General features: G+C 41.6%; 1 protein-coding gene across 2 annotated transcripts in view; it reads left to right on the forward strand.

Annotated features, from left to right (window-relative positions):
* LOC110499073 (rab11 family-interacting protein 3) overlaps positions 1-23,012 on the forward strand; it is a 117,626-nt gene that overhangs the window by 22,406 nt on the left and 72,208 nt on the right. For both annotated transcript variants that reach the window (XM_021575951.3, XM_021575952.3), the window contains exons 2-3: positions 6,827-6,920; positions 21,440-21,516. In XM_021575951.3, coding sequence (XP_021431626.3) covers positions 6,827-6,920; positions 21,440-21,516 — 171 coding nt within the window. The remainder of the gene's footprint in view (positions 1-6,826; positions 6,921-21,439; positions 21,517-23,012) is intronic.

Below are 23,012 nucleotides of genomic sequence, written 5' to 3' on the forward strand. Positions count from 1 at the left end.
TCATGAAGTGGAACGACATTTATTGGATATTTCAAACTTTTTTAACAAATCAAAAACTGAAAAATTGGGCGTGCAAAATTATTCAGCCCCCTTAAGTTAATACTTTGTTGCGCCACCTTTTGCTGCGATTACAGCTGTAAGTCGCTTGGGGTATGTCTCTATTAGTTTTGCACATCGAGAGACTGACATTTTTTCCCATTCCTCCTTGCAAAACAGCTCGAGCTCAGTGAGGTTGGATGGAGAGCATTTGTGAACAGCAGTTTTCAGTTCTTTCCACAGATTCTCGATTGGATTCAGGTCTGGAATTTGACTTGGCCATTCTAACACCTGGATATGTATATTTTTGAACCATTCCATTTTTAGTGGTGTACTTTATGTTTTGGATCATTGTCTTGTTGGAAGACAAATCTCTGTCCCAGTCTCAGGTCTTTTGCAGACTCCATCAGGTTTTCTTCCAGAATGGTCCTGTATTTGGCTCCATCCATCTTCCCATCAATTTTAACCATCTTCCCTGTCCCTGCTGAAGAAAAGCAGTGGGGATGGTGTGTTCAGCTGTGTTGCTTTTACGCCAAACATAACGTTTGCATTGTTGCCAGAAAGTTCCATTTTGGTTTCATCTGACCAGAGCACCTTCTTCCACGTTTGGTGTGTCTCCCAGGTGGCTTGTGGCAAACTTTAAACCACACTTTTTATGGATATCTTTAAGAAATGGCTTTCTTCTTGCCACTCTTCCATAAAGGCCAGATTTGTGCAATATACGACTGATTGTTGTCCTATGGACAGAGTCTCCCACCTCAGCTGTCGATCTCTGCAGTTCATCCAGAGTGATCATGGGCCTCTTGGCTGCATCTCTGATCAGTCTTCTCCTTGTATGAGCTGAAAGTTTAGAGGGACGGCCAGGTCTTGGTAGATTTGCAGTGGTCTGATACTCCTTCCATTTCAATATTATTGCTTGCACAGTGCTCCTTGGGATGTTTAACCTCTCTGATCTCCCCATCCCGGATCCGGTATCAGGAATACAGACTCAAGCTCATTACCATAACGCAACGTTAACTATTCATGAAAATCGCAAATGAAATGAAATAAATATGCCATCTCTCAAGCTTAGCCTTTTGTAAACAACACTGTCATCTCAGATTTTCAAAATATGCTTCTCAACCATAGGAAAACAATTATTTGTGTAAAAGTAGCTAGCTAGCGTAGCATTTAGCGAAGCCTTCAAATAAAATAATTTACCTTTGAAGAACTTCGGATGTTTTCAATGAGGAGACTCTCAGTTAGATAGCAGATGCTCAGTTTTTCCAAAAAAGATTAATGTGTATTAGAAATAGCTCCGTTTTCTACATTCCATTTGGCTACCAAAAAAAAAACGCAAATTCAGTCCTCAAAACGCGAACTTTTTTCCAAATTAACTCCATAATATCGACTGAAAACATGGCACACGTTGTTTAGAATCAATCCTCAAGGTGTTTTTCACATATCTCTTCAATGATATATCGTTCGTGGAAGCATGGTTTCTCCCCTCAATCAAATGGAAAAATACCAGCACCTGGCTTTGCGCACCGATTTCCACGCAGGACACCAGGCGGACACTTGGAAAATGTAGTCTCTTATGGTCAATCTTCCAATGATATGCCTACAAATACGTCACAATGCTGCTAAGACCTTGGGGGAACGACAGAAAGTGTAGGCTCATTCCTTGCGCAATCACAGCCATATAAGGAGACAATGGAAAACAGAGCTTCAGAGATTCTGCTCATTTCCTGGTTGACGCATCATCTTGTTTTCGCCTGTAGAATGAGTTCTGGGGCACTTACAGACAATATCTTTGCAGATTCTGAAACTTCAGAGTGTTTTCTTTCCAAAACGGTCAATAATATGCATAGTCGAGCATCTTTTCGTGACAAAATATTGCGCTTAAAACGGGAACGTTTTTTATCCAAAAATGAAATAGCGCCCCTAGAGATCCAAGAGGTTAAAGCTTGGGAAATATTTTTGTATCCAAATCCGGCTTTAAACTTCTTCACAACAGTATCTCGGACCTGCCTGGTGTGTTCCTTGTTCTTCATGATGCTCTCTGCGCTTTTGACGGACCTCTGAGACTATCACAGTGCAGGTGCATTTATACGGAGACTTGATTACACACAGGTTGATTGTATTTATCATCATTAGTCATTTAGGTCAACATTGGATCATTCAGAGATCCTCACTGAACTTCTGGAGAGAGTTTGCTGCACTGAAAGTAAAGGGGCTGAATAATTTTGCACCCCCAATTTTTCAGTTTTTGATTTGTTAAAAAAGTTTGAAATATCCAATAAATGTCGTTCCACTTCATGATTGTGTCCCACTTGTTGTTGATTCTTCAAAAAAATACAGTTTTATATCTTTATGTTTGAAGCCTGAAATGTGTCAAAAGGTCGCAAAGTTCAAGGGGGCCGAATACTTTCGCAAGGCACTGTAAATGTTGTCGTTCCTTGTGGCTTTTTATTTTGCCTGTAAGCTTCACAAATAATTGTATTTTCCTTGTGGTGAAAGCTCTTGGCAAGTCTCTTGTGTGTAACCAAAAATGTTTCACAAGTAGGTCTGAGCAGAGGAGAATTCATTTCTAGCCTAGTTAACTTCACACTGCTCGGCCTGTATAGGACATTCCCTGAATTGATCATTGTAGATGGGTGAAGAAATTGCATGTATGGTGTGATATCAGATATCTGATATTTGCATTGTTATCGTGATCCTTTAATGGGGTTGGGGTTGAATGCAAATCCCATCCCAGATTTATTCCAGGAAGAGGAGCTAGTGATCTTGTGGTGTGACAATCAGGCAACAGTGTGGCTGAGTGGGAGGAGAGAACAGTGAACAAGAAGAGGACAGATAATACAGTGCCTTCAGAAAGTATACACACCCCTTGACTTTTTCAAAATTTTGTTGTGTTTCAGCTTGAATTTAAAATGGATTAAATATAGGTTTTTTGTCACTGGCCTACACACAATACCCCATGATGCCAAAGTGGATTCATGTTTTTAATTTTTTTATTGCTACAAATTAATTAAACATGAAAAGGGGACGACTTGAGTCTAAGTATTTAATCCCTTTTGTCATGGCAAGCCTAAATAAGTTGAGGAGTAAAAATGTGCTTAACAAGTCACATAATAAGTTGCATGGACTCCCAACTGTGTGCGATAATAGTGATTAAAGCTGCAATATGTAAATGTTTGGGCGACCTGTCCAAACTCAAATAGAAATGTTATAGATCTGTCATTCTCATTGAAAACAAGTCTAAGAAGCGGTATCTTTTCTATGTGCTTTTTATGTGTTTCCCTTAAGTTTAGTTTTTTTACTTTCAGTTTTGTACACTAGCTTCAAACGGCTGAAAATAAAATATTTTTGGTTATGGAAAAGATATTTCACAGCAATGGTAGAATGATTCTCTACACTATTCTTGCTTATTTTGTCACATAAACTGAAATTAAGCGAATAATTCTAATTTTAGTATCCAGGAAATGGCGGCATGATTTCTGCATAGTGCATATTTAAGGTTTTTGAATGACTACCTCATCTCTGTACCCCTCACATACAATTATCTGTAAGGTCCCTCAATCGAGCAGTGAATTTCAAAGACCAGTTTTTGTTTTTGCAATGCCTCGTAAAGAAAGGCACCTATTGGTAGATGGGTGCTGGTCTCACCCACTCTCTTACTCGAGGTGTGAAGAGAGGTGTTTCCTGTGTGTTATAGTGACCCTGCCCTCAGATCGACTGGCCAAAGGGAATCAAGTAAAAAGCTCCATTGCGGGGGAACACCCACTCTCACCTCTGAAATGTCAAACTCCATCTCATTCTCTGCTGTTAAAATATCTGCAACCGCTTTAAACGACCCATTTATTCACTACCACCCACCCCCTGGTCAACCTAATTTATGGAAGATTTGCATAGCAGAGATGGGGAGCAGGAAGGGCTTGACTGTAACATTTAACCTGAACTCTTACATAATTTTAGTGTTAAACCACAAAACAAGGCGAACCGCTCCCATCTCACCTCTATAACGTCAGCTGAGTTTAATCGACTAGCTGGAAACATATGTCGGTCTATCACCTTGAGGGCTGTAAATCTCAGTCAATCGACAGTTTGCTAAGAGTTTCAGCTGCTCCCGCTCTGTAGTCGTGGCCAAAAGTTTTGAGAATGACACAAATATTAATTTTCACAAAGTCTGCTGCCTCAGTTTGTATGATGGCAATTTGCATATCCTCCACAATGTAATGAAGAGTGATCAGATGAATTGCAATTAATTGCAAATTCCCTCTTTGCCATGCAAATGAACTGAATCCCCCAAAAACATTTCCACTGCATTTCAGCCCTGCCACAAAAGGACCATCTGACATCATGTCAGTGATTCTGTCGTTAACACAGGTGTGTCAATCATGGTTAACTGCAAGGAAATACATGCCGTCATCATTGCTTTGCACAAAAAAGGCTTCACAGGCAAGGATATTGCTGCCAGTAAGATTGCACCTAAATCAACCATTTATCGGATCATCAAGAACTTCAAGGAGAGCGGTTCAATTGTTGTGAAGAAGGCTTAAGGGCGCCCAAGAAAGTCCAGCAAGCGCCAGGACCGTCTAAAGTTGATTCAGCTGCGGGATCGGGGCACCACCAGTACAGAGCTTGCTCAGGAATGGCAGCAGGCAGGTGTGAGTGCATCTGCATGCACAGTGAGGCGAAGACTTTTGGAGGAAGGCCTGGTGTCAAGAAGGGCAGCAAAGAAGCCACTTCTCTCCAGGAAAAACATCAGGGACAGACTGATATTCTGCCAAAAGTACAGGGATTGGATGGCTGAGGACTGGGGTAAAGTAATTTTCTCTGATGAATCTCCTTTCTGATTGTTTGGGGCATCTGGAAAAAAGCTTGTCCGGAGAAGATAAGGTGAGCGCTACCATTAGTCCTTTTCCAGCATGACGGAGCACCTTGCCATAAGGCAAAAGTGATAACTCAGTGGCTCGGGGAACAAAACATTGATATTTTGGGTCCACGGCCAGGAAACTCCCCAGACCCTAATCCCATTGAGAACTTGTGGTCAATCCTCAAAAACAAACAAAAACCCACAAATTCTGACAAACTCCAAGCATTGATTATGCAAGAATGGGCTGCCATCAATCTGGATGTGGCCCAGAAGGTAATTGACAGCATGCCTGGGCGGATTGCAGAGGTCTTGAAAATGAATGCTCAACACTGCAAATATTGACTCTGCAAATATTTAATATTTGCATCAACTTCATGTAATTGTCAATAAAAGCTTTTGACACTTATGAAATGCTTGTAATTATACTTCAGTATTCCATAGTAACATCTGACAAAAATATCTAAAGACACTGAAGCAGCAAACTTTGTGGAAATTAATATTTGTGTAATTCTCAAAACTTTTGGCCACGACTGTAAGCTGTTAGAGATGGAGCTCACATTTTCTAAGCAGAATGACTGTTTGGATGTATGTAACCGATTCAAAAGTGCAAAACAGGAATGCCTATTAAAAAAATGCAAAAACCAATCAGGGTTGTACTTTGGTTTTGTGTCATCTATTCTCATGTTGAAGTTGAAGGTTTTCCCAAGGCCTACGCTTGTGTTTTGCCCACAAACTTCCCTACCCTCCCAGCTAATTGTAAATGATACATGCATGGAATGACACCGTAATGAGTATGGGACATTTTTAATCGCAACATGCCGCACTTGTATCTCTCATTTCTAGGAAAAGCCTGATCATATTCTGGGTTGCCAAGGGCGCCACGGTTAAAGCTCCAGGGAACGACTTTTAAACTTAACCCCCCAAAAATGTAAGAATTTGGGTCACAACTAGAAGTGATTATTCTTCTGAGCTTATTCTTAAGAAACCAAAACAATGAAGTGCATTCCAAACATTCCAAGACAATGTCTATAATGCTATAATGTCTACAATGCTCTTGAGGTCTATGCCAAATACATCATTGGGGTGTAAAGCACACACACTTGTTGGCCTATCTCCCTGGATACCACCTCACTTGTTGCCAGGTTACCCGGGGAATGGATGTGGGACATCAAATAAATGATTGATTGTACAGTGTCCTGTCATTTGAGTGCCGGGTTAGGTGCACACTGTGTCTTTGGTTATATAAATCTTTATTGCTGCAAGTTGGGCATTTCAAGTTGTGTAGCCAGGTTTTGTTTCTGTGTTTGTGTGTGTGTGTTTTGCTTTATGTAGGCCTAGAAGTGTTGGCCTTGTGTTGAGGGAGGCGAGACACTTGGAGCTCAACCCTGGTTACCTTGTCTGAGGACACTGCAACCCTGTAAAATTGAAGCACATATTTATATGTACATTTTATAAAAGAGTTAAGAAATCAATGTCTACATGTGCAGAAACAAATAACTTTTGTATTGGTTCCTATTGTCTCGTCTTGGAAAGAAACATACCAGTTGAAGTAGCCTAACCACAGAAGCCTCAGTGAGACAGTTTTGTGATTTTGACGATTTTCAAGGATGTTTTTACAGCCCTAGAAATTTTTCCATGACGTGACTGAGCTCAATGAAATATCAGTCGTTTTAGGTAGTTCATTTTCAGATGTACTCTGAGATAGCAAAGCCACAACCTTTTCAATTTGGATGCTGTCCCCTGTTTCTTAATTCAATTTGCTCAGTTTTACCCTGTGTGCTCATTGCCTGTTACATCACGTTCATTTGGACAGAATGCAATCTGATTGATTCATAAAGCATTCAGGCAACAAAGCTGATTTAATTATAGTGTGAAGTGAGCTTTATGATTGATGTGTTTGAAAGGTCTCTCATGGTTGTCTCTATATTACAGGTGAAGGATCTGACCAAGTTCCTGGATCCTAGTGGGCTGGGGGTGATCAGCTTCGAGGATTTCTATCGAGGAATCACGGCCATCAGCAATGGAAGTGAGTCAGAGGATCTTCCTTTCGAAACTGGGATGACGATGATTGCCATCACATCATAGTTGGACTTTTATTTGGATAATTAGGTGAATGTGCTCTGACTGACATGCCCCATTTTGTCCTGTTGTCAACATGCCACTGGTGCAGGCCTTTGGAACATCTACATTTTAAAAAGTAAAAAAGATATATGCTGTGTTCGAATACTCATACTATCCACACTAACTGTACTATTTGTGTCGTGAATTGAATATATGGTCATATGCTTAATGGTCATAGTATGGATATAGTTAGTATGCCAAAAGTTCCCGGATGTCGTACTAAATTTGCCAAAATATGAAGTATACACGCAAAGGACACTATTTCTATACTTTAGGGCCCATAATGCAATTCTTCAGGAAATGGTCGTGGCTTCACATCGTTTTCAGATTTGAAAAAAATGGCAGAAAATATGGAGCCTAAGTCCAACGATAGTGGATACAAATTCATTGCTTTAACTAATTATGACAAATGTTAACAAAATGTTTAGCAATGTAATAAAGTAGTTCCTTTTCAAATAAGTTACCTTACATGTTATGTTGGCTGACAATTTGTTAGCTACGCTGTCCTTAAGAGCCACTTAGCATATCATTACAGCAGTATGTTAGCTAGCTACCTAATGTTATTTGGCTACTTATACATCAAACAAGCCAGTATATTAACTATAGGCTAACTAACTACCCAATGTTTATTGACTTGATTATTCACATCATTCTTAGCTAAATAGTATAGTCGTTGTGCGTTCTCAATGGACATTCGGGTGCTTTCATAAATTCGCTCATAAGCATGCCCCATTCAAAAAATGTAGAACCAGGAACAGATATAGCCCTTGGTTCACTCCAGACCTGACTGCCCTTGACCAGCACAAAAACATCCTGTGGCGTACTGCATTAGCATCGAATAGCCCCCGTGATATGCAACTTTTCAGGGAAGTTAGGAACCAATATACACAGGCAGTTAGGAAAGCTAAGGCTAGCTTTTTCAAACATAAATTTGCATCCTGTAGCACAAACTCAAAAAAGTTCTCGGACACTGTAAAGTCTATGGAGAATAAGAGCACCTCCTCCCAGCGGCCCACTGCACTGAGGCTAGGAAACACTGTCACCACCAATAAATCTACTATAATTGAGAATTTCAATAAGCATTTTTCTACAGCTGGCCATGCTTTCCACCTGGCTACCCCTACCCCGGTCAACTGCCCTTCACCCAAATCCAGATAGCTGATGTTCTGAAAGAGCTGCAAAATCTGGACCCCTACAAATCAGCCGGGCTAGACAATCTGCCGAAATTGTTGCAACCCCTATTACTAGCCTATTCAACCTCTCTTTCGTATCATCTGAGATTCCCTAAGATTGGAAAGCTGCCTTGATCATCCCCCTCTTCAAGGGGGGAGACACTATAGACCCAAACTGCTACAGACCTATATCTATCCTAACCTGCCTTTCTAAGGTCTTCGAAAGCCAAGTTAGCAAACAGATTACTGACCATTTCAAATCCCACCGTACCTTCTCTGCTATAGCAATCTGGTTTCAGAGCTGGTCATGGGTGCACCTCATCCACTCTAAAGGTCCTAAACAATATTATAACCGCAAACGATAAGAGACATTACTATGCAGCCGTATTCATCGACCTGGCCAAGGCTTTTGACTCTGTCAATCACCACATTCTGCACTGCAGACTCAACAGCCTTTGTTTCTCAAATGACTGCCTCACCTGGTTCACAAACTACTTCTCTGATTGAGCTGAGTGTGTCAAATCGGAGGTCCTGTTGTCCTGACCTCTGGCAGTCTCAATGGGGGTGCCACAGGGTTCAATTCTCGGGACGACTCTATTCTCTGTATACATCAATGATGTCGCTCTTCAAATCAAATCAAATCAAATGTATTTATATAGCCCTTCGTACATCAGCTGATATCTCAAAGTGCTGTACAGAAACCCAGCCTAAAACCCCAAACAGCAAGCAATGCAGGTGTAGAAGCACGGTGGCTAGGAAAAACTCCCTAGAAAGGCCAAAACCTAGGAAGAAACCTAGAGAGGAACCAGGCTATGTGGGGTGGCCAGTCCTCTTCTGGCTGTGCCGGGTGGAGATTATAACAGAACATGGCCAAGATGTTCAAATGTTCATAAATGACCAGCATGGTCCAATAATAATAAGGCAGAACAGTTGAAACTGGAGCAGCAGCACGGCCAGGTGGACTGGGGACAGCAAGGAGTCATCATGTCAGGTAGTCCTGAGGCATGGTCCTAGGGCTCAGGTCCTCCGAGAGAGAGAAAGAAAGAGAGAATTAGAGAGCACACTTAAATTCACACAGGACACCGAATAGGACAGGAGAAGTACTCCAGATATAACAAACTGACCCTAGCCCCCCGACACATAAACTACTGCAGCATAAATACTGGAGGCTGAGACAGGAGGGGTCAGGAGACACTGTTGCCCCATCCGAGGACACCCCCGGACAGGGCCAAACAGGAAGGATATAACTCCATCCACTTTGCCAAAGCACAGCCCTCACACCACTAGAGGGATATCTTCAACCACCAACTTACCATCCTGAGACAAGGCTGAGTATAGCCCACAAAGATCTCCGCCACGGCAAAACCCAAGGGGGGGGGGGGGCGCCAACCCAGCAGCTCTGATTCTCTGATCCATCTCTATGCAGACGACACCATTCTGTATACTTCTGGCCCTTCTTTGGACATTGTGTTAACAAACCTCCAGACGAGCTTCAATACCATACAACTCTCCTTCCGTGGCCTTCAACTTCTCTTTAATGCAAGTAAAACTAAATGCATGCTCTTCAACTGATCGCTGCCCGCACCTGCCTGCCTGTCCAGAATCACTACTTTGGACGGTTCTGACTTAGAATATGTGGACAACTACAAATACCTAGGTGTCTGGTTAGACTGTAAACTCTCCTTCCAGACTCACATTAAGCATCTCCAATCCAGAAATAAATGTAGAATCGCCTTCCTATTTCGCAAAAAAAGCATCCTTCACTCATATTACCAGACATACCCTCGTAAAACTGACCATCCTACCGATCCTCGACCTCGGCGATGTCATTTACAAATTAGCCTCCAACACTCTACTCAGCAAATTGGATGCAGTCTATCACAGTGCCATCTGTTTCGTCACTAATGCCCAATATACTACCCACAGGTCATCATCTACAAGTCTTTGCTAGGTATTGCCCCCCGCCTTATCTCAGCTCACTGGTCACCATAGCAGCATGCGCTCCAGCAGGTACAGTGGGGCAAAAAAATATTTTCATCATAGGTACACTTCAACTATGACAGACAAAATGAGAAAAAAAATCCAGAAAATCACATTGCAGGATTTTGAATGAATTTATTTTCAAATTATGGTGGAAAATAAGTATTTGGTCAACAACAAAAGTTTATCTCAATACTACGTTTTCTGTAAATCTTCACAAGGTTTTCACACACTGTTGCTGGTATTTTGGCCCATTCCTCCATGCAGATCTCCTCTAGAGCAGTGATGTTTTGGGGCTGTTGCTGGGCAACACGGACTTTCAACTCCCTCCAAAGATTTTCTATGGGGTTGAGATCTGGAGACTGGCTAGGCCACTCCAGGACCTTGAAATGCTTCTTACGAAGCCACTCCTTTGTTGCCCGGGCGGTGTGTTTGGGATCATTGTCATGCTGAAAGACCCAGCCACGTTTCATCTTCAATGCCCTTGCTGATGGAAGGAGGTTTTCACTCAAAATCTCACGATACATGGCCTGATTCATTCTTTCCTTTACACGGATCAGTCGTCCTGGTCCCTTTGCAGAAAAACAGCCCCAAAGCATGATGTTTCCACCCCCATGCTTCACAGTAGGTATGGTGTTCTTTGGATGCAACTCAGCATTCTTTGTCCTCCAAGCACGACGAGTTGAGGTTTTACCAAAAAGTTATATTTTGGTTTCATCTGACCATATGACATTCTCCCAATCTTCCTCTGGATCATCCAAATGCTCACTAGCAAACTTCAGACGGGCCTGGACATGTACTGGCTTAAGCAGTGGGACACGTCTGGCACTGCAGGATTTGAGTCCCTGGTGGCATAGTGTGTTACTGATGGTAGGCTTTGTTACTTTGGTCCCAGCAGGTCATTCACTAGGTCCCCCCGTGTGGTTCTGGGATTTTGGCTCACCGTTCTTGTGATAATTTTGACCCCACGGGGTGAGATCTTGCGTGGAGTCCCAGATCAAGGGAGATTATCAGTGGTCTTGTATGTCTTCTATTTCCTAATAATTGCTCCCACAGTTGATTTCTTCAAACCAAGCTGCTTACCTATTGAAGATTCAGTCTTCCCAGCCTGGTGCAGGTCTACAATTTTGTTTCTGGTGTCCTTTGACAGCTCTTTGGTCTTGGCCATAGTGTAGTGGAGAGTGTGACTGTTTGAGGTTGTGGACAGGTGTCTTTTATACTGATAACAAGTTCAAACAGGTTCCATTAATAAAGGTAACGATTGGAGGACAGAGGAGCCTCTTAAAGAAGAAGTTACAGGTCTGTGAGAGCCAGAAATCTTGCTTGTTTGTAGGTGACCAAATACTTATTTCCCACCATAAATTTGCAAATAAATTCATAAAAAATCCTACAATGTGATTCTCTGGATTTTTTTCTTCTAATTTTGTGTGTCATAGTTGAAGTGTACCTCTGATGAAACAGGCCTCTCTCATCTTTTTAAGTGGGAGAACTTGCACAATTGGTGGCTGACTAAATACTTTTTTGCCCCACTGTATATCTCACTGGTCACCCCAAAGCCAATTCCTCCTTTGGTTGCCTTTCCTTCCAGTTCTCTGCTGCCAATGACTGGAACGAACTGCAAAAATCACTTAAACTGGAGACTCATGTCTTCCTCACTAGCTTTAAACACCAGCTACCAGAGCAACTCACAGATCACTGCACCTGTACATAGCCCATCTGTAAATAGCCCATCCAACTACCTCATCCCCTTACTGTATTTATTTATTTATCTTGCTCGTTTGCACCCCAGTATCTCTACTTGCACATTCATCTTCTGCACATCAATCACTCCAGTGTTTAATTGGTATATTGTAATTACTTCGCCACCATGGCCTATTTATTGCCTTTACCTCCCTTATCTTACCTCATTTGCACACACTGTATAGACTTTTTCTACTGTATTATTGACTGTATGTTTGTTATTCCATGTGTTGTTGTATGTGTCGAACTGCTTTGCTTTATCTTGGCAAGGTCACAGTTGTAATTGAGAACTTGTTCTCAACTAGCCTACCTGGTTAAATAAAGGTTAAATAAAGGTTAAATATATATATATATATATATATATATATATCTTTTATAATTATCTACTCCGATTTCAGAGCACTCTGAGTTTACCAGAGCAGAATAATGAATTTATGGGCACTCAACACCGGTTGAATTTGGTCAGTGACAGTTACCATTGGAAAAAAAAGCTAAATTAAATTGTTGCCAGCAACACAGTTAGTCATAGTTAGTCATGGACAACATGAAAACTGCTAACAGAAAGCTGGATAACATGAAAACTGCCTAACCAGCTCTTCTAGGGCGAGTAAAATGGTCAGTGGTCACTCACATTTGTGTCTGGAAGTAGCTAGCAAGCTAGCCAACGTTAGCTTGGGTGTTGTAAGATCAGAACGCTCAAATCAACCCTACTTCTCGGCCCAAGCGCCCAGTGTGCATTCCGAGAGCGATACGCTCTGAATTTACAAACGGACAATCTGACAACTCTGAATTTACGAGCGCACTCTGGCACTCCAGATTGAATTTAGGAACACACCCGAAGTCTTAAAATGTCTAACTAGTCATTTAACTAGCTAGCAAGAGGTTGCATAACAACAGCATCAACTTCCAGTAGACCGGCAGAGGTAGTACGTTCAACTGAAAGGATACTGTTCCATTTACAGTATACTAAAATGAACTAATAGTATGTAGTATACAGTATGTCAGTATGGCTTTTCAAACACGCCTACACCATCACAATAAATCAGGATTTATTTTAGACAGGTCTAAAGAAACATGAAATTGAGAAAATGTAGCCTATTTCAGAAGAACAGAATTGCATACTTCAAATCAAATTGTATTTGTCACATACACATGGTTAGTAGATGTTAATGTGAGTGTAGCGAAATGCTTGTGCTTCTAATTCCGACCATGCAGTAATATCTAACAAGTAATCTAACAATTTCACAACAACTACCTTATACACACAAGTGTAAAGGAATGAATAAGAATATGTACATACAAATATATAAATTAGTGATGGCTGTTTAACAGTCTGATGGCCTTGAGATAGAAGCTGTTTTTCAGTCTCTCGGTCCCTGCTTTGATGCACCTGCACTGACCTCGCCTTCTGGATGATAGCGGGGTGAACAGACAGTGACTCGGGTGGTTGTTGTCCTAGATGATCTTGTTGGCCTTCCTGTGACATCGGGTGGTGTAGGTGTCCTGGAGGGCAGGTAGTTTGCCCCCGGTGATGCGTTGTGCAGACCTCACTACTCTCTGGAGAGCCTTACGGTTGTGGGCGGAGCAGTTGCCGTACCAGGTGGTGATACAGCCTGACAGTATGCTCTCAATTGTACATCTGTAAAAGTTTGTGAGAGTTTTAGGTGACAAGCCAAATTTCTTCAGCCCCCAAAGGACATCCAGCCAACTTGACACCAGAGTATGTGAGTGTAGCAGAACGTGCCTAATTTTACTAGAGAGCGGAGCAAGTTTCCAGCCTTCTCGCCTGTTCCAATTTTGCTCCAGTAGCGCTCATTCCACGAGCTCAGGGCATGCCCGGCCCAGCATGCATTTGTAGGCTACTTGTGTGCTGCTATAGCCCCTTGCTTTAGCTATAGTCATGGAGGTCTCTAAATATTTTCATAAAGAACTGATTAAAAAAACATAGGCGCAAAATCAAGGTGACTTACAAAGATGAGGACCAAGAGAGGGAGTGCGGTGATGTAAAATCCACAACTAAAGAATCATTGTGGGATCTGAAAACTAAAGACACGTATCCCGAAAGGATGATGGTGTACTACGTGCACATGCTAACAGAAAGGAATGAGGTGGGTAGCTAGCTAAGTGTGTCATTGTAAACAATTTCTAAACAAAAAATCCGATCTCTTAAAGTTTTGTTCATTTTCGTTCTATTATCTATACAATAGGCTAACTAGCATTGAAACTAGCATTGAATCTGGCCCAATATGCCTGAATAGGATTATTTTGCATAAAAATAATAGGCCTACCTAAAGAAAAAGAAAAAACTCCATATCCCTGCCCAACCTTGCAAGAGTGACTCTAAGGGTGTTTAGCTTCCCCAGTGGCTCTGCAAGCATGGAGAGGGTATTCTCGACTGCTGGACTGCTCTCCAGGCATCATCGCATGAGCCTGAATCAAATTAAATCAAATCAAAGTTTATTTGTCACGTGCTCTGAATACAACAGGTGTAGTAGACCTTACAGTGAAATGCTTACTTTACAAGCCTTACTTACTTACAAGCCCTAACCAACAGTGCAATTTTTAAGGAAAAAATAGGTATTAGGTAAACAATTGATAAGTAAAGAAAAAAAAAAGAAAAGTTAAATTACAGTGAAAATAACAGTAGCGAGGCTATGTACAGGTGGTACCTGTACAGAGTCAATGTGCGGGGGCACCGGTTAGTCGGGCTAATTGAGGTAATATGTACATGTAGGTCTAGTTAAAGTGACTATCCATAGATGATAAACAGAGAGTAGCAGCAGTGTAAAAAAGGGGGTTGGGGGGTGGCGGGACACAATGCAAATAGTCCAGGTAGCCATTTGATTGCCTGTTCAGGAGTCTCATGCCTTGGGGGTAAAAGCTGCTGAGAAGCCACAGACTTTGGCCAAACTCGTGTTACTAAAAGTTAATTCAAAGGCACTGTAGACAGATGCTAATTAGGCATTTTTTTCATTTGTATTTAATTCTAAGTAAGTCACAGCATATATCCACAATTTATAGACTAATGATTTAATACAACAACATTTTTAAATGATCCTGCCAGCCTAGTGTTTTGCACTCACATATTTTGCCAGGTAAATTGCCTGAGAACATGTTCTCATTTACAGCAACGACCTAAGGGAATAGTTACAGGGGAGAGGAATGAGCAAATTGGGGATGATTAGGTGGCCATGATGGTGTGAAGGCCAGATTGGGAATTTAGCCAGGACACCGGGGTTAACACCCCTACAATAAGTGCCATGGGAGCTTTAGTGACCACAGAGAGTCAGGACACCTGTTTAAACATCCCTTCCGAAAAACAGAACCCTACACAGGGCAATGTCCCCAAACACTGGAATATTTTTTTAGACCGGGGAAAGGGTGCCTCCTACTTGCCCCCCAACACCACTTTCAGCAACATCTGGTCTCCCATCCAGGGACTGACCAGACTAACCCTACTTAGCTTCAGAAGCAAGCCAGGAGTGGAATGCAGGGTGGTATGCTGCTGGTCCCATGCTTCACAATATACAGTGCCTTGCGAAAGTATTCGGCCCCCTTGAACTTTGCGACCTTTTGCCACATTTCAGGCTTCAAACATAAAGATATAAAACTGTATTTTTTTGTGAAGAATCAACAACAAGTGGGACACAATCATGAAGTGGAACGACATTTATTGGATATTTCAAACTTTTTTAACAAATCAAAAACTGAAAAATTGGGCGTGCAAAATTATTCAGCTCCCTTAAGTTAATACTTTGTAGCGCCACCTTTTGCTGCGATTACAGCTGTAAGTCGTTCAGTTTATCAGTTTTGCACATCGAGAGACTGAATTTTTTCCCATTCCTCCTTGCAAAACAGCTCGAGCTCAGTGAGGTTGGATGGAGAGCATTTGTGAACAGCAGTTTTCAGTTCTTTCCACAGATTCTCGATTGGATTCAGGTCTGGACTTTGACTTGGCCATTCTAACACCTGGATATGTTTATTTTTGAACCATTCCATTGTAGATTTTGCTTTATGTTTTGGATCATTGTCTTGTTGGAAGACAAATCTCCGTCCCAGTCTCAGGTCTTTTGCAGACTCCATCAGGTTTTCTTCCAGAATGGTCCTGTATTTGGCTCCATCCATCTTCCTATCAATTTTAACCATCTTCCCTGTCCCTGCTGAAGAAAAGCAGGCCCAAACCATGATGCTGCCACCACCATGTTTGACAGTGGGGATGGTGTGTTCAGGGTGATGAGCTGTGTTGCTTTTACGCCAAACATAACGTTTTGCATTGTTGCCAAAAAGTTCAATTTTGGTTTCATCTGACCAGAGCACCTTCTTCCACATGTTTGGTGTGTCTCCCAGGTGGCTTGAGGCAAACTTTAAACAACACTTTTTATGGATATCTTTAAGAAATGGCTTTCTTCTTGCCACTCTTCCATAAAGGCCAGATTTGTGCAATATACGACTGATTGTTGTCCTATGGACAGAGTCTCCCACCTCAGCTGTAGATCTCTGCAGTTCATCCAGAGTGATCATGGGCCTCTTGGCTGCATCTCTGATCAGTCTTCTCCTTGTATGAGCTGAAAGTTTAGAGGGACGGCCAGGTCTTGGTAGATTTGCAGTGGTCTGATACTCCTTCCATTTCAATATTATCGCTTGCACAGTGCTCCTTGGGATGTTTAAAGCTTGGGAAATCTTTTTGTATCCAAATCCGGCTTTAATTTTAAATCCGGCTTCACAACAGTATCTCGGACCTGCCTGGTGTGTTCCTTGTTCTTCATGATGCTCTCTGCGCTTTTAACGGACCTCTGAGACTATCACAGTGCAGGTGCATTTATGCGAAGACTTGATTACACACAGGTGGATTGTATTTATCATCATTAGTCATTTAGGTCAACATTGGATCATTCAGAGATCCTCACTGAACTTCTGGAGAGAGTTTGCTGCACTGAAAGTAAAGGGGCTGAATCATTTTGCACGCCCAATTTGTCAGTTTTTGATTTGTTAAAAAAGTTTGAAATATCCAATAAATGTTGTTCCACTTCATGATTGTGTCCCACTTGTTGTTGATTCTTCACAAAAAAATACAGTTTTATATCTTTATGTTTGAAGCCTGAAATGTGGCAAAAGTTCGCAAAGTTCAAGGGGGCCGAATACTTTCGCAAGGCACTGTATTTAGTTGTAGACTATAGAATTTAAATAATAGGCTCCTTCTTAGGCTACCTGTCTAGCTCCTGACCTATTTAGTGTTCATGTGCTGTTTAACACATGTAGCCTATTTGAAATGATGAGTGCTTTTTTACAGTCACCTTTTCATGTTTATTCAAATACTTTGTATTCCAATCATATGATTTGTTTTCAATACTTCAAAACCAAATTGTTTGTCCAGGTAGTCACAAAAATAGGTGGGTGTTAAATGGAGATTTTAATGAATTGAGCAAATTTTGAGCGTCAGTTTTAATTCCTGTGAGCGAGGAGGGGTTTTTAGCGGCGCAGTTGGAAAGGATGTGGAGTGAGGAGCGAAATTTCCAACAGCTCAACTCTGCTCAATCAGGAATCAACTCTGATTCCTTAATCCCAGAAAATGTATATGTTGGCTTCTTTTCATTTTGATAATTATTTTCATTGTGGTTATTTGTTGAAAATATAAGGTTGTGTCCAGGGGCGAAAATCTGATATGAACTTTGGAGGGGACAATTACATTACATTTTCTCAAGAGCAATTCCTGAGGGAGACACCAAAAGTAGTGCTGTAACACATAGCCTATGTTGTAATATGTTAAATGTATATTGAGGAACCATAATTACTACTACTGGATAATTGATAGGTACAGTAGTTAAATGAAGTGTTGTCCAACTTGTTAAAATGTTTAAATCATTATAATACTACTACTAATAATAGTTATAGCAGTGTTCCTTATCAGTCCAGTATGTATGCAGGTATTTGTATTTACAACCAGCAATACCAAGCAAGGCCTGTAGGTGGTAATGGGTGCAGGTTTCATAAATACAATGAACATGGTGCGATCTCATCTCAAAGAATCTCCATTGAGAACCAGCACAAAGTTGGTCTACGCACTGAACTGACCTTTTTTTAAAAACTTTTTCTGAATAATTTATATAGTCATTAAATATGTGCCACTGGTTTGAGTCTATTACAACATCTTTACAAGAACAAAACGCTCAGAATAAGTACAGTTCTAAAAGCAAGATAACTACTTAAATGAAAAACCCAAACAAATCAACCAAAATATCCTTCAGAAATACTTAGTTATTGTTCAGTCAGTGTCTCAACTCTTCAAACAACAGCTATGGACAAGTATGTCACACAAAGTATGCAATTTTAAATAAAATTAAATAAATAATTAGGCAGTGTACTGTCATGTACTAAAAACTACTAAACAAAATAACAAATATCATACCATACACCAGGGGTTCTCAAACAGGGTAGGTGGACCCCTAGGGGTCCCTGGTGTAATGACAAGGGGTCCATGAAATAAAAAAGTGTAATGAACGTATTCAGCAGCACAAGGATTCCACTAACTTTACATATAATATAGAGGGGGTGGAGGTCCCTGAGGACCACTCAAAACCTTGCCTGCCTTTCCTCAAAATATGCAGGGGTTCCAGTACTCAAAAAAGGTTGAGAACCACTGCTATACACACTACTGAACAAAAGAACCAAACCTATGTTTGAGGGTTTCAATGGATCCAACAAATTGCTGGCAGATATTTTCCCTCAAGACTGTCCAGCCTGTCTTTATGTACATTACAGACAAAATTCTGATCAGCACCTCAACTTGGTCAACCAACCCCCGCACCTCCACTGGAAGCCTCCTGAGGACCTCAGCTGCCTCTCAACTGCTGCTACAGGGGTATTTGTTGCGAAAGAGAGTGCACTGAAAGAGAATATATTTTCAGCTCAGGGTACTGATCTAGAGACTCATCCAACTCCCCCATGAGAAGCACTCTTTCCAACTTTTACAGAATGTTTAGACTGTCCTGGTCAAAACGGTCGCCAAACTGAACCTCCACACCATCCAACACTTAAAAAAATTCTGCCCTATAGTGATCCACTGCTTTGCCAGTAAATCGTCTTGAGTGTGTCTCAATGGATTCAATCAATGTTGTTGCTTTCTCATACAGTGCAAGGTAGCTTTCGTCATTTCTGCTGTTTACCCCACGCACTGGATAACTGGACACGGATTCAGCTGATGTGCTGTTACAGTTACACAGTGGCGGTGGGTTTGGCAGTTTTGATTGTGCTGTTACAGTTACACAGTGGCGGTGGGTTTGGCAGTTTTGATTGTGCTGTTACAGTTACACAGTGGCGGTGAGTTTGGCAGTTTTGATGTGCTAAATCCTGCACTAATGAAGGCAGCATCTGCTCTTTGGCCAATAGATGGCTGGCTTGAAAACCCTTGACTACAGTGAATACAACACTCCTTTTATTGATGGATTATAATGTAGCCAGGGGATATCGCAAAACCATCTCTCTTGAAACGTCAACACTTTGTTGGCAAGAGTTTGAGGTTCTAAAAATTGTGGGTGTGGCTGATATGGTTTTGTGCCATCACTGAGGTAACTGGACAATGCTGTGCCACTGTCCCTTATACTGGTGCAGCTGGCAACAAGGTTGACACCTGGTCCTGTCATGGCTGTGCCACTGTCCCCTATACTGGTGCTGCTGGCAACAAGGTTGACACCTGGTCCTGCCGTGGCTGTGCCACTGTCCCCTATACTGGTGCAGCTGGCAACAAGGTTGACACCTGGTCCTGCCGTGGCTGTGCCACTGTCCCCTATACTGGTGCAGCTGGCAACAAGGTTGACACCTGGTCCTGCCGTGGCTGTGACACTGTCCTCTGAAGTCTCTCTCCTTGGCTCTTTCCCTTTCACCACCCTCACTGCCTCACAGTCTGTCTCCTAGAAAATAAATAAGGTGTTTGCCGTACTCCTAACTACCAGTACCCAAAACTACACAATTAATCACAACAGCAATACCATTGCCTTAAACAAATCTTAGTTCAGTCACCAGTTTAAGTTGAGAGTGGGGGTATCCATGGCATTTTCCAATTATGTCCCTATTTTACAAGTTAAAAAATGTAGAACCTTTCATAATGTTGCCAAACAAAGACTCAACAAACTTACCTGAGACTCTCTGTCTCTGCCAGTCTGTCCCTGCCCATCTGTCCCCAGCTCTGTTGCCTGATCTGCCTAATGGCATCATTGTGAAACATCCATTAGCATTTCACTTCTTTCTAATGAACATTTTATCAACTAGTGTTAGGCTACTAGGGTTCTTGCTTTGCGTTTTGGTGTCCTGAAAAATACTCTGATGTCTGTCTTTTTACTTTTTTCTGACATTTTTCTACCTGGCAGGCTGGCTAGCTGCGCACACGCACACGCACACACACACACACACACACACAGAGTGTGTTGGTTATTTACAGTAGGAGATGGGCTTCCATCATCTTATCTTCTATAATTCTATATGGGCTTCGATCTAAAAGGTAGCTAGCAAATGTGAAACGGATTGCAGTGACAAGAGTTGACAGCTGTATGAGTTCACCATTTACACAACATATGCTGCAACCTTTTGTAATTTTAATATAGTTTGTTTCATATTGGCTGGCTTCCAGCAATAGCTGAATTTGCAAAGCTAGCGAGCACCAATTCTGTTTCTGTGGTGTTTGCTATAATTATTGCTATTGTCAGTTTACTCCAAGATCAGCACACGTGCTTCAAAGTCCCATAGCGACAATTTAGTTTTTGCAACGAGACCATTAAAGATATTTAAGACAATGGTAGAAGAGAGTGTAGTTCTGTTCAGTTGGGAGTTCAATTTATCAGTGACCTTATCACAGGGACTTTGAAGCACTATAGCTGCATGCTGATCTTGGAATAAACTGACGATAGCAAAGATTCCATCTTTGACGACGCCACATAAATGGAATAGGTACTAGCTAGCTTAATAGTTAATGTTTACCCGCTAGCTCTGCAAATTCAGCTAGTGTGTGTGTAAACCCTGCCAACATAAAAATAAAAATAAAACATTGCTATGGCGCGATTGACTGGATTAACCTCACGTCAGTTACGTGCATTGAGTGCCTTTCAGAAAGTAGATACGAACCCTCTGTTCGTATCTAGATAAGGAACTGGCAGTGGATCAAACCATTGTGAGGCAAAGGGCGGGGGGTCGCAATCTTTTGAAACTTAAAAACGCTCTAATAAGTGTCTATAATCAGCACAAGTGCTTTCATTGCGTATTATTAATATTATTGAAATTACATAGTGATATATTGGGGGGGACAAATCATACTTTTCCCAGAATGGAGGGGTCGTGTCCCCCCCGTAACCCCTGGGATTTCCGCCTATGGTTGTGTCATTAGATTTGGAGTGTTGTCACAAGACAAACAATGTGAATACCACTGCACTAACTTAAATCTTTGTTTACTTTGAGTTGACCCTATTTTCTCTGCTTACCTAATTACGTCTGGCTCTGTCTTTATAATAGCAATGTGTTGACTTTGTTCTGTATGTGTTTGCAGGTACAGAGCCCCAGCTCTACGATGTGCACTTCAGCCCAGGGGACGGAGCAGTGGGCTGCCCAGAGGAGTACGATGAGGTAGGTGATGTCCTTGGATATCATCACAGTTATTGGTTACATTACAGTTACTGCTGGAAATATGACCACTCAACACATACATTATAATAGCAGTGTGACTGCACAGAATATCAATGAACCCCCCTACATAAAGCAGCATGATATGGGCCAGGGTGGTCTAATGTGAATGAGCAGTCCTGTATAGTGGTATAGCATGGTATACCACTGTGACTGCCCATTTGTAATATATTATGACCTTGTGTGGTCCAGTTGTGCTGTTACCATTGTCCCTTTGCATACAGAGTTCCCTGGCTGAACTCTCTGCGCCCTCACTCATTCCACAGTAATCAGCGAGTGGCCAGCAAAGCTATCATTACCACTCTGTGAATATTCCGCATGCTGAACACTACGGTTTGGCACAGGGTCCAATGACATCTGGCAGAATTTTCACATCGTATTTTTCTTTCGACCAAATATTGAATGGGTTGAGTCTCTTGTCACATATACACATGTATTCTATTGTGTTTTTTCAGCTGTGGTGAGCATATCTGAAATTCTTGGCTCATCTCGTGCGTGGACTTTGACTATTTATTAAATCTTTCTGCTGCCTCCACAAGATTAAACCTTTTCTTTCGACTGTTATTCCATCAGTTTGCTTCGATCACTCTAGTATGAGTGCACTGTATGGTGCCTAATAGTACACGCAAAACACCCGTCTCAACGTCAACAGTAAAGAGGCGACTCCGGGATGCTGGCCTTCTAGGCAGAGTTGCAAAGAAAAAGCCATATCTCAGATTGGCCAATAAAAATAAAAGATTAAGACGGGCAAAAGAACACAGACACTGGACAGAGGAACTCTGCCTAGAAGGCCAGCATCCCGTAGTCGCCTCTTCACTGTTGACGTTGAGACTGGTGTTTTGCGGGTACTATTTAATGAGGCTGCCAGTTGAGGTCTGTTCCTCAAACTGGACACTAATGTACTTGTCCTCTTGCTCAGATGTGCATCAGGGCCTCCCACTCCTCTTTCTATTCTGATTAGAGCCAGTTTGCTCTGTTCTGTGAAGGGAGTAGTACTCAGCGTTGTACGAGATCTTCAGTTTCTTGGCAATTTCTCTCATGGAATAGCCTTCATTTCTCAGAACAAGAATAGACATGTGTTTCAGAAGAAAGTTATTTGTTTCTGGCCAGATTGAGCCTGTAATTGAACCCACAAATGCTGATGCTACAGATACTCAACTAGTCTAAAGAAGGCCAGTTTTATTGCTTCTTCAATCAGCACTACAGTTTTCAGCTGTGCTAACATAATTGCAAAAGGGATTTCTAATGATCAGTTAGCCTTTTAAAATTATAAACATGGATTAGCTGATAATGGGCCTCTGTACTCCTATGTAGATATTCCATTAAAAATCAGCCGTTTCCAGCTACAATAGTCCTTTACAACATTAACCATGTCTACACTGTATTTCTGATCTATTTTATGTTATTTTAATGGACAAATAGCTTTTCTTTCAATAACA

The sequence above is a fragment of the Oncorhynchus mykiss genome, chromosome 20, assembly GCF_057628025.1.
Source record: "Oncorhynchus mykiss isolate SJ-2025 chromosome 20, ASM5762802v1, whole genome shotgun sequence".
Taxonomy (NCBI): Eukaryota; Metazoa; Chordata; class Actinopteri; order Salmoniformes; family Salmonidae; genus Oncorhynchus; species Oncorhynchus mykiss.